The sequence below is a fragment of the Nicotiana sylvestris genome, chromosome 6, assembly GCF_000393655.2.
Source record: "Nicotiana sylvestris chromosome 6, ASM39365v2, whole genome shotgun sequence".
Lineage (NCBI taxonomy): Eukaryota > Viridiplantae > Streptophyta > Magnoliopsida > Solanales > Solanaceae > Nicotiana > Nicotiana sylvestris.
Window position 1 is genome coordinate 181,542,929 of NC_091062.1, and position 15,937 is coordinate 181,558,865.

At 35.7% G+C, this 15,937-nt stretch overlaps 1 protein-coding gene across 1 annotated transcript; it reads left to right on the forward strand.

Annotated features, from left to right (window-relative positions):
* Positions 1–12,904: 12,904 nt before the first annotated feature.
* On the forward strand, positions 12,905–15,426 carry LOC138871761 (uncharacterized). Its single transcript, XM_070149661.1, has 2 exons — positions 12,905–13,285; positions 15,289–15,426. The coding sequence occupies exons 1-2, from the start codon at positions 12,905–12,907 to the stop codon at positions 15,424–15,426; spliced, it is 519 nt and encodes a 172-aa protein (XP_070005762.1).
* The last annotated feature ends 511 nt before the right edge of the window (positions 15,427–15,937 follow it).

Consider the following 15,937-nt stretch of genomic DNA (forward strand, 5'->3'; position numbering starts at 1 on the left):
TTGCCTACGTATCATGCCCCCGCATGAATCAGACCTTGCGTAGTTCGGACATGAGGCAAATACTTTTATTCATTATACAAAGATGAAATTACATTACATTTGAAAACTTTGTAAGAAAAATGGCTTGAAACACACACATTTAAATCAAAATAAAAGATACAATTCTTAACATCTCACAACGTGCCCCCCTTTCCACTTGTTAATAGATTATTTGCTCAATGTGGGGCTTGACCTGGATGACCTCCCAGCGTACGATACATCCTTTCCAACTCCATTGCTAGATGACGGGCCAAGATGGGTGCATGCTCTATAAACCTTTCATAATCCATTCCTTGGCAGTTTACATAACTTTGAGAGGTGTAGACTGCCAGGTCGTGGATTTGTGCCCTGAAATCTTGGAGACGTTGGTCTTGGTTCTGTAATTGCTGCTGGCGAGTGGTGGCTATATCTCTGACACGGTTTTCACGATCTAGAGCTGACTCTAATAGAGCTCGGAGTCTGGCCTGCTCTAATCTTGCATGTGCTCTTTCCCTGTCGATGTCTGCTTGTTGATGTTCTCTGTTGCATCTTCTTGCTTCTTCTAGTTGTGCACGAAGCTGATCTTCTGATCGTATCCAATGGTCTTTTTCCTTCTTGAATTGTGCCTTGTCTTCTTCGGATTGCCTTACTTGGCGTTCCTTATTAGATCTGGCCTCTTCGTTTAATTGTTGGATCCTTTCTTTTGCTTTGCTCAACGTCCTTTCGTTTTCCGCAAGAATGAAATCATAATCTTGCATTCTTTCAAAAAGATTGGCGATGGTTTTTTGATCCTTCCAGCTCCTCTTTGGTGTTTCAGAAACTCTTTTCATTTTTTGGAATCGAGCATGAAGATTTTCATTCTCACAAGCTAGACTCTTCTTCTCGCCTTCGGCTTCTTGTGCTTGCAAATCTTTCTCCAAACTGAGGCTTCTCAGATTTTCTTTTAGGGCATGGATAGTTGCTTTGTACCCTTTTTCCTTTTCTCCCCAGATCAACCGCTCTTGGATTTTATCATTGAAGTTTTGAACATGGGGTCTTTTTGTTGGCCTTCTTAGCTCAGGCTCTGGTACATCATCCACGCGAGACCGTTTTTCAAACCACCTTGCATATCCAGGATTTATCTCACCCTTTGTAGTGTCTGGGACTTGAGTATCACTTTTCAAGTATCGACATCCATTCCACATCTGCTGAAGTAGAGCCTCGGGAATAGTGGCTTCTGGGTGTAATTCGATTACTTGCATACTCAAATCTTCATCATCAGGAACTACTTGATATCTCCCTAGTTGTCTTAGGACTCTTAGTGGCGCATACGGCTGGATGCTTCTCAATCCCAATAGTAGCAGATAACTATTTGAGGTTGACATGTGTATCACTTCCCTCATCGGGAGCCATCCCAAAGTCCATTCAATCTGATTTGCCGTTAAAGCCTTTAGATGAGATACCCATGCTTCTATCCCTTCTGGAGCCTGATAATTTTTTATTCTTTCCTCATAACTCTCGATGCAATTATCATTGTTTGACCCATACTGTATGATCTTGGGCTGTTGTTGGAGATGTTCAATCACCCACATTTGCAACAAAATTTTGCATCCTTCGAAGACTTTTGCTCCTGATTTACATAAAGTCAAAGCCCGATAAATGTCTGAGAGAATGATGGGGACAAGGGTGTGATTTTCTTTGGTGGTGAGGATTTGCACAACTTTCGCGGTGCGAATATCAATTGTTCGCTCTTTGTTTGGGAAGACCATGATTCCTAGAAAAGCCACCATGAAGGCAAAGCGACGGTGAATCTGCCAAGTGTCTTTGTTTTGTTTATTAGTAAGGCCTTTCTCATGAATTTCGAACCCATCTGACTTTCCGAACCTTGAATACAAAAAGTTGAAGGAACAACATCCATTGATGACATTGCTTTTCCTGATTTGACTGTTGATGTTCAGAAGACCGAAGAATCGATGTACCGAGGGAGCCTTTGTGAATATCAGGCTTTGATTTCTTAGACTTCCGTCGAAACCAGCATATCCAGCTATCTCCTCTAATGTAGGAGTAAGCTCGAAGTCAGAGAAACGAAAGACATTGTGAACAGGGTCCCAAAAGGTTACTAAAGCCGTAATCAGATCATCACGGGGTTTAACTTTCATAATATCCGTGAGATTTCCCAAATGCTTGACGACCCATTTTTGACCATCTTCGCCTAAATCATACCACCATATTTGAAGCTGAATAGAAACTCTTCTGTATTCGTAGATGGGGGGTTTTGCGTGGTGCTCATTTTGTATCTGAAATTTAATTTAATAAAGTCAAGACTCATTTTGAAAATATACACTAAAAAATCATTTTCAAAATTTTTTATTTATTAAAACCTTTATTTCAAGATTTAAAACTATATTTTTTTTTGGAAATTTTTAAAACAACCCATTTTATTCCTTGGTTCTCACCATGATTTCATTTAAGCTGGTCAACAAGCATGTTCGAGGCAAATGAATGCACAAGTAGCAAGTAGGATGCATCAGGATGGTCTTTTTGTTTCGGGTTCACCTGTCCTAGACAGACCCAACCCCTGTGTTGAGTCTCCAAGGCCAAATGTACATGATGCAAATAGACGTTCCTACTAGGGATCCGGTACATGGCTGAGTTATTCTAGGTGAAAAACCTGAGGTTGATTGTTCTAAACCTGGCTTACCCAAACGGACAGTTTGAGCCGAAGCGGGGGCAACGTACCGGGAGCACGAAAGTCTACCCGGCCTAGTTACTTGTCCCAACTTCGTCTTATTTGGTATGACTTTAACAGAAAGGTGGGTCACGCGCACGTGTACACCATAAATTCAGAAGACTCAGAAAGAAGGGGGTTTCGTAGCAGTTGTATATATTCACAATTCAAATAATATTAAAGCGATAAAAAAAACATTTAGCATGTTAAGCATATAAACAGTTGAAAATCATATAGTAAATAAAGCCAATTATCGCAGTTATTTTAAGCTCGAATTCTTTAAACCCTGAACCGGTGGTTCTGGGTTACAGTACCACACTTTTATCCCCAGCGGAGTCGCCAGAGCTGTCACACCTCCTTTTTTACCGCGCCCGCGGGGCGCGTGGGGAGTTTTCTCCAATTGAAGGACAGTCGAAATGAGATTTTATTTAATTATTTCAGAGTCGCCACCTGGGAATTTTAAGGCGTCCCAAGTCACCGATTTAAATCCCTGAATCGAGGAGAATATGACTCTGTTTATTATTCTGCGAACCAGAAATCTTGAGTAAGGAATTCTGTTAATCCGGAAGAAGGTGTTAGGCATTTACGAATTCCGTGGTTCTAGCACGGTCGCTCAACTGTTTTTATTATTGGCTTATCTTGATTTTTACATATATATTGCAGGATTTTGTCACCGCTTCTGTTTATTGTTTATGACGAATTACGCGTACGTATATTCGTATTATATACCTTTTATAATTACAGAGGATCGTGCCACGCATACGTGTACACAATAAAATTGTTATGTTTTTATTAAAAATCATATGTTCGAAATTTAAAATAAAATCAGGAACATCATCACCCTTGTATTTAGACAATGAACTGCACATCTCGGGTTATATGAAATTATTTTAACATCCTTGGAAAAATCCTTTTCTTAAATATTCGCTCGAAATTGCGCGTACGCATAATCCGAATTTGCTTTTAAAAATATAGTCAGGGTACGCGAACGCATCCCTAATTACGCGAAATATTTGTAATGGTGTTATGGATTGTCCACAAATTGTTTATTATATCTACACATTTTATATGAAAATCCTGAGAAATTCACATTTTTAAGGATGCCTTTAAATTCTTTTAAAAGAATTCACAAATTATTAAACGTTGCCCGTCGATTATAATTTCCGGGTATAGATTATATTCATCCCAACTATCCAAATTCAAAGAAAAGAATCAAAATTCGATTTTTAGCAAATACAACATATATATGTATGCCAAAGAATGAATTGTATATGAAACTAACAAATTCTATTTCTAATTACCATTGATATAAAGTGTTGCAATTTGTGCTTATACATATCATCTCATTCTCACATGCTTGTTTTTAATCCAAAATTATAATTGCTTAGTTTATTTATAACGATAAATAATCAAATTGATGAGAAAGGAGTTATTATTCGAATTGATTCAATTCGAATTGTATTACATACAACATAGTTGTGCGCCTAAACATTCATAATATTCTTAACATCATGACGAGCTATACCAACTCACCTTACTCATATGATTATAAATATACCTGTCATCATGCCATATAATAACTTATATCAATCTAAACAAAATCATATTTTTTACAAGATATACCACTAATGTAACTTCTTAATACTTCCATTCTACTTTACATTTAGCTAAAGGTATTATGGGATGTAATCAATGGCCCATTTTTATGCCATACTCCCTGTTTTGAACAACTCACATATACCTATACTAATGAGATTTCGAAATGGATAACATTATTACAAACCTTATACGAATTTCAAATAAGGTAAATAACTTATAGCCATGGTGTTGAATTCACCACTAATTAACCAACACAAAATAAAACTGAAATTTAAACTAAATGGCTTAGATGAGTAGAAAGCAGAATCATAACTCCAAACTTCATTTATTTGACGTGTTGAAACTTTTCACAACATGAGTTTAAAAGGATATGTACCTGGAAATGAAGGTATAAGGAGTAAATTTCAGCAGTAGCAGCAGTAACAAAATCAGCAGAATAGCAGTCTTTCCACAGACTTGAGCAATAATGAGACCCGAGAAACCCAGATTCACAAGAGCAAAGCTTCTTAAAGAATTTCAGATTTTAAAACCAAATGGTATCAATACACAGACCCGGACAGATTCCAAAAGAACAACAATGTTTCGGATTTTTTCTTTTCTTTTCTATTTTTCTGTTTCAGCTTCACTGTGTGTGTGTGTGTGTGTGCGAATACTCTCTTTTGGTTTCTTTTCTGTTTCTTCTTCCTCTTCAGATTCCAAGAGGAATATGATTTTCTGCTTGATTTTTTTTTCTTTTATCTCACTCTAGGCGTATTTTTCTTAAATTCTCTCTCAAAATCTGATCTAAAATTCTGTCTAAAAACTCAATTCCCTCTTAAAATCTGCTTTTAAAATCTGATCCTCAAATCTCTCAATCTCCTCCTATTTTTCTTCTCTGAAAGCTCTCCTTTTTTCTTCTTTCTGTCTGAAAGAGCTCCCCTATGTCAGTCCCAATCCCCCTCTATTTATACAGGGCTGGTCCTATCTTTTTAAGTGTTGCCTGGACCCCTTTTCTTCTTTAAAAATCAGAAAGTTCCATTAAAACTGCTTTTGAATACTTTAAATGATCCTATCCTGATTTTAAGCAGCCCCATTACCCTTTGTTTCCCATTATCACTTTAAATAATAGCCAATAACTTTCTACTTTCAACCCATTATGCTATCATATTACCCTCACTATTCTGTCCCAGAAATACCCTCAGAAATCCTACTGTGATTACTATTATTACTGCTGTCAAACTTAAAAATACAGATTTTTAAAATCTGTTCAAACCTGATTATTAATCTGATTTAAGACAGCTACAACCAATCCTAAAGTTTTGGACTGAATCCTAACTAAGAATGTAACCTTCTATCACAATTACATCTAATCAACATTTGTAAAATCACACTGAATTCAAAACTAACATCATAACAACATATCACTGAAATTATTATAACAATTCAGACTGGACTTCAACATTGAACCCAGATCAAACACACACAGGAGCATTGTCAATATACTGACAATGCCCTGTTCAGAAAACAATATATACACAACATTCATTTGAATTTACTGATTTACAAACAAACATGATTTAATTGACGAGTATTAATCAGTTGATTATTTACAACATTTGCCCATAATCAGTCTAAAATAAAAAAAGAAACAGACTGTTTCAATCAGCATTATCATAAATGAGAATTCATAATATAACTAATCGACGAACTTAATCGAGTCGATACTCACATTGTAAATAATCACAACCAACAGAAAAAGTTTCATATTTTCAGCATATAGACGGGTATGAGACAAAAATGACAGAATTAAATCAAACAAAAATATGAAAAATTAACAGGCTATTAAAACAAACAAAATACATGCAGAATACAAAAGAAATAGAAAAGTACCTCTGAATCTTTCAATTTTAACCGGACTCGAACTCAACTTGGATTTGGACTTTGTTTGAAATCAAACAGACCTTAGTCGAAGTATTTTCTACTGAAAATACTTTGACTAAGGTCGATTAAACCTCAATCTTTCGTCTGAAGTGAAAAAGATGCCAAGATTGGAAAATTTAGGGTTTCAGATCTTGGATTTTAAATCCGAACACTTCTGGGTAGATTCGAGGGAAACCAAAGATGGCACAAGGGTGAGGGAAGCCTAAAGGTCATTTGGTATTAATTTGGGAGGAATATGAGTAGGGTTAGGTTTCATTCGAATCTTCAAAAGAAGATTCGAAGAGTTCTGAGGGGATTCGAACCAAACCAACACTAGATCCATAACGAGGTAGGCTAGGGGATGCTGTGGTGTTATTTTGGAAGCCATTGGAAAGGTTTGAGTTTTCAGACCCACCTTCGATTTAATATTCGAAGAGTTGGGGTCTGATTCGAAGGAAACTAAGGTCAGATCTGTGTAGAGGAAGTGGTGAGGAGTCTAGGGTGTTATTTTGGTGACCGGCGACGTTGATGCCGCCGGGTTTCAGGCGATGGGGAATAGGGGCGGCTAGGGTTAGGGGTCTGTTTGGGAAGACGATGAACAGGAGAGGAGGGGGGTGTTTAGTTAGGGGGCCGGGGTAAGGATTATGGGTTTATATAGGGGAATGGTGGATTGATATTGACCATCCGATCAATCAAAATGAAAGGCCAGGATCTACTCACTTAACCAAACGACGTCGTTTGGCTTATGTTTTGGGGGACGGGTTGAACCGAGTGTTGGATCGGGTAAGGATTGTGGGTTAGGGTGATGAGATCTCATCCGTTGGTTGGATTTGATCCAACGGTCCATGATAAACTACGACCAAATGTTGTCGTTTTGACTTCTTTGGACTGGACCGGACCTGGGCTCGTTTGATTTGGGCTATGGGGGGGTAACTTGGTTTGGGCCTGGATTTTAATCCAGGTCCGATATTTTTTATGTTTTCAACCTATTTTTTATTTCCTAAATTTATTCTTAATTAATAAAATCCTAATCAAAATTATAAAAACAAAAAATTATCATTACAATAATACTAATTACCCTTTAATAACCATTAACACGTAGATAAAACATTAATCACACAATGACACAATTAATATGACGAAAAATAAAAATAAAAATGCATATTTTTGTGATTTTATTTTGAATCAATTATTAAATGCATAATTAAATCCTAGATATGCATGAAACATATATTTTTATTTTATTTTCATTTTGTTATGACAAAATAAACATTTACGGATATAAGACAAATTTTTAACAAACATCACGCAAAAATTCAAAAATTGCACAGTAAAAGAAATTTATTTTATTTTAGATTTATTTTGGAGTAGTTTTTCGTGAGGCAAAAATCACGTGCTCACAGTTATGACAAACCATTATATATAATCAACAATGCTTACTGTACTTCCCGTCAAAGATTTTGATCATTCTTCATAACTAAAACTAATTTAAGGTAATAGATAGAGTAGACCAAGACCTTTATAGCCTCCTTTGAAAGTCTTTACATAACTTTCGACGGAACCCTTAACCCGATTTTTTAGGTTTACATGCGAATTTTAATGAGATATTCCAAGTATGAGATTGGGCCTAACAAAACTCGCTTTTGGCACCATTCATATGGAATAATTTGTGTATCTAATTTATTCAAGTCCTTTACCATAAAAAGGAATATGAACATCTGACACAGAATCTCAAAATATTTGGTGAAGTACTAATTGAAGATCTTTATAAAATGGATCATTAAATCTTTTGTAACTATATGACTCAACATTTTATAATTATTTTATAAATATAAAAGCTAGTGAAAATATGGCATCTTGATTATAGTACATGATGTGAAAAAGGAAAGTTTTGATGAAAGTTTTTAGCTCATGGATTCTTGGGGCATTCAAGTTGTAATTTTCTAGAAAAAACGGATACTATGGTTTAAATTATTCTATCAAGTTATTTTCATTAGTTGTACCGCTAGCAAAATTTAGCACATGATCCACTCCCAGTTCCGAGTGAAATTTGTAAACTAGAAAAGGACTAGAGAATATAAGGAGTACAAATTAAGTTTCAGAAATAGTACTACTCAGTCAAGAATCTTTAATAATTAATGAGTGATAATGAGGAATGAATTTATAAAGGGTTAAGGAAAAGAGCATTATAATTAAACAGTGGTTCTACTTATAATCTTATACTTTAATAAACTTTCCAATTTCAAAAAATTACTCCGTAAATTTCTACCCCACCTTCCCAGTTCCCTCCCGCTTCTTCTTTATTTCTTTTCTTTATTTACCCTAATTAATCTCCGGTTTGTCTTCTAAAATTCTCCTTGTTGCTTTGGATAGTTTCGAGCAGGTATTTGAAGAATCCATTTTTTTTCCTTTGCAACAATCTCTTTTTCTTTTAAAAAAAAAATCATAGTTTTGCAAGTTTATATGAATTTTCAGAGCGTCAAATTCTCAGTCTTTAAATCCTAAACGAACATTGGTCGAAACTTTTTACATATTGCACTTTCCTGTATCATCAACTGCTTTCTGATTTCACATGCGACACTGTCTTTCAATTTTGGACTTGTTTGTTAAGGCTAATCACCTCTGCTAATTATTTATGCATGGGAGTATTGACTTTTCTAGTATGTTATAGTCTTTTCATTGGTGCCTTTTAACCTTTACTCATAAATCTCTATGTGACCTGTGAATATTTTATCCAGTTATATCTTTGTGATGTTGTTAGCCCCTAATTACTCAACTTTTGCTTCCGTTTCTTTTTCAGTTGTTAGCTTTATCAGAAGTGGTGAAATCAACACATTTTTTTCCTTTTATCTTAATATATAATTGTGAATAATCTAATATAAGACTTGTATCTGTCTGCAGCTAGATGGGTGATGTTCTCCCTCTCCCCTCCCATGCGTTGAACCTCTCCGTGCCTCTCGCCTTGGCATGATTATGATGGTTTCTTATCAGAAGTGCAGGCGGAGCTGCAAGGTTGTGGTTTCTATTTTGAAGATGACTAGGTACCCAACGGGAACTAAACTTGACCGTAAGTTTTTGGGCTTCTTCTCTTGAAATATATCCGTGCATTCTCTATCACATCTGAACAGATAATGGAGTAATTTGGTTGTCTTACTATTAGCTGCAGTAAACACATACCATGAATATTTATCCTAGGATATCTCCAGGATCTTTGAATGAATAAAATAAAAATAGCGTGTCAAGTTCTCATTCCCATTTGATCATAGGATTTCCTTTGAAGTTCTTTTTCTGTTAGGTGTTACAAATTTATTCCTAACTAACATGTAAAGAGTTACATAGATGATTCCCAGGTATTGTCATGCCCCAAACCCGACCCTGCGCAACAGTCATCTGATACTAAGGAATCACACCGAAAGCACCTTATAATAAGATAGAGATTACGATAATCGACCCAAATTATTTAATAAATTATTAAACAATAATAAGGTCAAGTCAAGTCAAAATTGAATAATCCCAATTAAATAGTCATCAAAAGGTCAAAATCAACTAAGCATAGCATTCTGCCCAACTAATAAATGGCGGAGTCCCACGAACAAGCATGCAGGCTCACCAAAATCTGAAGGTAACAAGTACTCCTAATTTGCGTGATCCTCATGTACCTGCTCTTCTATGTCACTTAACATACCATCAAAAACAACAATAGCATGCCTGAGTACTGGATATTCAATGAGTTTCTTTGGGCAAGAGTTCATATAATAAGATAAGAATAATAATACATAAAGTGAAGCAATATAGAGGGAAAGTTCAAATTAAATAAGCGGAATGAATCATGTACTCACTAGAAATCAGCAGCAAAAGATCAATGCATTTCACATTCATTGTCTGAAAGTCCCATCATGCCAATACATGCCGGTGTCATGCTTGTTCTCCTCTTTAGACCTTGAAGTGGTGACTTTTTGTGAAAAGTTGTCCTCTCCAGTTATGCTTGTTCATAGTCTTGCTGTGTTCGATTTTATATTTTCTCAACTTTATTTGAGATGCCAAATTTGTTTCTCTGGTGTTTTTTTCAGCTTATATGTTCAGTGATGAACGATGGTGGCACCTTTCTACTGTTATTCCCTGGCCTGGTTGTGTACGTGTTAGTCCGTTATAATTCTACTGGATTTTTCCTACCCTATTTTCCTGACAATTTTCTTGGTGGTGTACAATGTGGTTCATGTATATTCATGGCACTCTGTATGTTACCGGCATCGCGAGATATCACCTTACCGGTTAATTGGTGCCAAGGCAAAATTTATGGCCGAGGCCATCCCTATGGTAGTTGCAGCAGCCTTGCGTCACCTTTTGGAGTTGAATTATTGTCATTTTGGTCTACTGTTAGACTGCACCACATATTTCTATATATTTGCCCACTTTTTGCACGTAGCGTATGATATTACAGGGAAAGATGCATTGGGGGAAATAACAATGTTGGTTCTTGTCCACGAGCTGAACGAAGAACTATTAGTTGGTGCTTTAGTTTTGAGCTTCTGCCTTGGTTTAAGTTTCTATAGATACATGACGTATTCTGCTCCTGAATTACCTATTCATCCTAAAAAGGAGTTGCAGAAGCTGCCTTGTTGATCTGAAGGGTGCTCGTAGATGACCTTTGTAATATCTGATAAGTTATGAATTATTGTCTCTTGCTTTTGGTCTTTGATTCACACGTTTTTGTTCTACCTTTATGTTGTCCCGTCCCATTTCTGCTGTACATCAATGGAGTAAAGGAAAACATTTAGAAATAACTTCAACTGATCAATGGCCAGCTATTTTATTCATTATACGAGATTGAAAGTAAGCTTTGTGTTCCTTAATCTAGGGCAAAGTGGGCCTAATAGATTCCCTAATAGATCGTAGTGTATGGACTAGGTGTACCTCACAAACGCGTGCCTTTCCGCAGGTAAAAGTGTGGTAATTGACTCAAAGTACAACATTAGAGGTTAAGATGATCCAATAGTATAACAAAAGGTATTTTTAAATATTACTAGATGTGTGTTGCCCGGGTTAAGCCCGGGCCCGACATATTGGTTCATAAAATATGAAATACATTGATACATTTTACTTTTACTTAATAAAAAGTGAGGAAGCACCAGTAAACGAATGCATAAAAGTAACATAGAAATGTAAAAAAATGAAACTTTCTCGAGGAAATGTGCACCGATAAAGAGAGGAAGCACCCTAAGTACTACACCCTGTTGTGTCCAATTTAACTTGCACAACACAAACTTTATGCATCAATGACTCTAATATAGCATTCAAGACATGCTCCAAAATCGGCATCAGTTAGCCTCACCCTCTATCCATATCCTTGCAAAATATTTAAAAGAGCATATAAATTGTTGGTATTCCTTAAATAATCAACTTTAATGGCTAAGCATGCTTAAAAACTTTAAACATTTATATGCTTGTTTAATATATATATTAAGTTGTTCTTTAAGTATTATGTGGTCCATCTTCATATGTTACATAAAGTTTCATTTCTTGGAGCTAATAGATTTCATTTCAATTTTTTGTCATGTCCCATTGCAGATGTAAGTATATCATTTCCGCACCTATATATTTTCAAGAAGTACAAAATCTGCTGGACAATCATGTCTCTTTATCAGGGGCGGATCTATATAGAGCCGGGGGGTGCGCCACCACCCGCAGACCTCGGACGGAACTCTCTCTCTCTCTCTCTATATATATATATATATATATATGTGTGTGTGTGTATGTGTGTATGTAGAAGAAATATTGTACATATAATAAAATGGCACCCTAATGAACAAAACAACCACTGGGTGACAGTGGTAAAGGCCAGAAAATATCTCTCTGCCAGCGGAAGTTCGAGACCAGGAAAACACATAAAATTTTTGGAACTTTTATTAGTACGTACTATTGGACAATTAATGTTAGGTGTACGATAGTTTACTTGTTTTCTTTCTTATTTATTCTTTGTTTGTGTTATGAATAGAATTCTATTTAGAGTGAATGTTTATCTTGTAGAGAGTTTTACTTTGTGGCTAAGTCATTTTTCCCCTATAAATAGAGGGTCTTACCCCATTGTAAATCATCCCAAAATTCAATAAGAATTTCCTCTCTCTTTCTCTGCAATATTGTTCTTCTACTTTTATTGTTCATCACACGTTATCAGCACGAGACTCTACCATCTCAAGAAGATTAAGGTACAACTTTTTTCCTCTTTTAATTATGACTGATATTATGAAAAGAAAGTTCGTTGCCCTTAAAATTTCGGGCAAGAACTATATGACATGGGTGTTAGATGCTGAAATCCATTTAGAAGAAATGGGTCTTGGAGACACCATTAAAGACAAAACTAAAGCATCCACCCAAGACTGTGCTAAGGCCTTGATTTTCTTGCGCCATCACCTTGATGAAGGGTTGAAAATAGAATATCTCACAGTCAAAGATCCACTTGTTTTGTGGAATGGCTTAAAGGAAAGATATGGCAACTTAAAGTTGGTCACTCTTCCACAAGCACGATATGATTGGGCTCATCTTAGGCTCCAAGACTTTAAGTCTGTTTCTGAATATAATTCTGTGATGTTCAGAATTACTTCTAAATGGAAACTCTGTGGAGATACTATCACTGATTATGATATGCTTGAAAAAACGTTTACAACGTTTCATGCCTCCAATATGGTTATGCAACAGCAGTACAGAGAGAAAGGTTTCAAGAAGTACTCTGAGCTGATTTCTCTTGTCCTTGTGGCTGAGCGAAACAATGACTTGCTCATGAGAAATCACGAAAATCGACCCACTGGGTCTACACCATTGCCTGAAGTGGATGAGGTGTATTCCCATTATGCTAAGCGTGGAAAAGGCCGTGGCCCTATTCGTGGTCGTGGTCGTGGTCATGGCCGTGGTCGTGGACAAGGAAGAAATTTTCCTGGTGTTAATCACCCCCAAAGAAAAATAACTACCAAAAGTGGAAAGGGAAAGATGAGAAGCCAAAGGCAAATGATTCAGAAACTGAATGTTATCGTTGCGGTGGAAAAGGGCATTGGGCAAATATTTGTCGTGTGTAGACATGTGATTTTTGACCCTCCCCAAAATTTTTCATATTTTAGCACGTAAATATTTAATTTAGGCCCAATATAGCCATTTCAACTCATTTTTACTCTTTTACTTTATTTTACTGCAAGAAAATGAAAATTACAAAAAAAATATTTTTTTTATTTTATGTACCTTTCATAAAGTAAAAAAATATACAAAAAATAGTACCTTAATTTTATCTTTATATAATCTTGAAAATACAAAAAATATGTAATAGTTTCATGTTTTAATATAGTCTAGTTTAATTAATTAGAATTTATTTTTGCATCATGTAGTATAGTTATCTTATATTAAGGAAATTTAGCTATGGTTTTAATTAATAATTTTTGGAGTCTTCTTAGCCCAAAATTGAAACACAAAAAAAAAAAAGACATGATCCAACCCAATTACCCTTGATCAATTGTTCCCAACCCATTAGCCCATTTAAGTGCAAGATTTAATCCTAGCCTTCTATTTCCTCCTAACCCAATGACCATCATCCTTTCCCACTCCCATATAAAATACCCAATTATAGAAACCCTACCCCTAAGTTTTCATTTCCTAGACTTAGACAACAAAAAGAAAAATGCCGCAACAACCACCAAAAGCAAAAAACGGGACGGAAAAAGAGTCCACAGCCGCTACTCCATTCTTGTGTTGTCAACGAGCAGCTACGCATACACAGGACTAAAAAAAAGAAATGGAGCTCTTATTCTCATAACACAAAAGACACACACAAATATGGGGAAACGACATTTGGACAGAAACTTTAATGTTACTTTAAGTTCTGATCCAATAGAGAAAGTGAGCTGTTGGAATTGGTCAAAAACGGAAGGAAAATATCAAGTTATAAGCTGAAGGAAAACGTTTGGATTTAATGTTACCATTGGAATTGGTAAAATGGACGACAGACGAGGTCCTTGTTCAGTTGCGCGCCGAGGTTGATTCCGGTGTCGATTCGAGGTTCCGGTTTATAATTTCGATATTTCGGTTCAAGGATTGTTATTTTGTTTAGCCCGATTGATGTGAAATTTTCAGCTTGGTTCATCAATAAAAGGTCCATTCCTCAATTTTCATTCTCATTTTATTGTGCTATGATAGCTCGGCGTGTTGGTTGATTTTTATTTCTACGTTGTTTGAGTGGCATGTCTTAGTTTTCAATTAAATCGTTTTAATTAGTTTGTATTTCGATTGTGATGTACATAATCTTGGTTCTTGAATAATTATTTTTAATTGGGTAGATGGAAAATTGGAGTTGTTTCTTTCTTGGCAAGGAATAAAAATGGGTCATAAGGTGGGTCTTGAACCATAAGGAATTTGGGCCAAGTAATAGATCATGTTAGCTAGCCTTTGGCCCAAATAATGTCTTGTTCATAAATTTGGCCTTATAACAATCTCAAAAATTAGGAAAATAATTCAAATGCGTAGCTTGCTTTAGGCGAGCTAGTTAATAATTTACCTTCCTAAACTCGGGTGCGCATTTATGTGACCCAAATTCAAATCTCAACAACGTTGGATAAAATGTGTCGGGGACCGCGGGTGCATTTATGTGACGTGGTTCAAGACGTGTTTTAATAACGTTGCAATATTCCTAAAATAACTAAAAGCGATTAATGTTTTAAAATGCACATAGGTTTAAAATGTACTAAAATCAGATAATTAAGCCGAATATAACGGTTGAGCAACCGTGCTAGAACCACGGAACTCGGGAATGCCTAACACCTTTTTCCGGGTTAACATAATTTCTTACCAGGATTTCTGGTTCGCGGACTGTAATACAGAATCAATCCTTTCCTCGATTCGGGATTTGAACCGGTGACTTGGGACACCATAAATCTCTCAAGTGATGACTCTGAATTTTAAATAAAATAATTCCGTTTCGATTATAAAAAAACCCTTATATATCCCCTCTCGGGGGTGTAGTGAAAAAGGAGGTGTGACACCGTGTACCAAGACATTTGGTTGAGCTTTATCAAGTATCTCTAAAGAATAAAGGCCCTGAAGCCAATTTTGTCTCTGACAATGATTTTGACATCACCAACTTGGATGTGGCAGACTTCTTTGAGCACCCTAATGGAAAAATAGACCACTTGATTGGTTATGGTTCCGTGGTTAAAGATGATTGAGTAGTTTAAATTTTAATTTTGCCTATTCGTAGTAGTTAGTGAATAAACATCATGTAATCATAGTTCTTTACATGAGTAGTAGTCATTAATTTTATTTATTTTATGAAATTATGTTAGCTCGTTTCGATTAAATATAGTTCTAGTATTCGTCTTAAACAATGTTTCAGTTTATTTAGTCTTCTGTTTTCGTTTTAAACAACTCGTGCTCATTAAAATAACGTTGGAACACTTTGGAATACACACATATATATATGCATGAATGCACAACATATGTATTCTGTTGAAAGAAAAACAAACAATCTTAGAACAAATAGCAAAATAATCTAACTATATATGGACAGTTGTTTCAGCCCCCTTAAATGTCTTCTGTTATTTTTCCTTTTCGGTTCTGATGAATGCATTTGTTATGCATGTATTAGATACTAATTAACACAGATGTAAAATGCAATCTCAAAAGGTGTATGACAATTATTAATTTCGTTTGCATTATTTAGCAAAACTGTTTCATGCT

What these genes read in the sequence shown, in the direction of transcription:
- LOC138871761 (XM_070149661.1), top strand. Translation starts at nt 12,905, where the DNA reads ATGGTTATGCAACAGCAGTACAGAGAGAAAGGTTTCAAGAAGTACTCT. An exon ending in GCATTGGGCAAATATTTGTC is followed by an intron (nt 13,286 to 15,288) that starts GTGTGTAGACAT and finishes GTATCTCTAAAG; the next exon opens with AATAAAGGCCCTGAAGCCAA.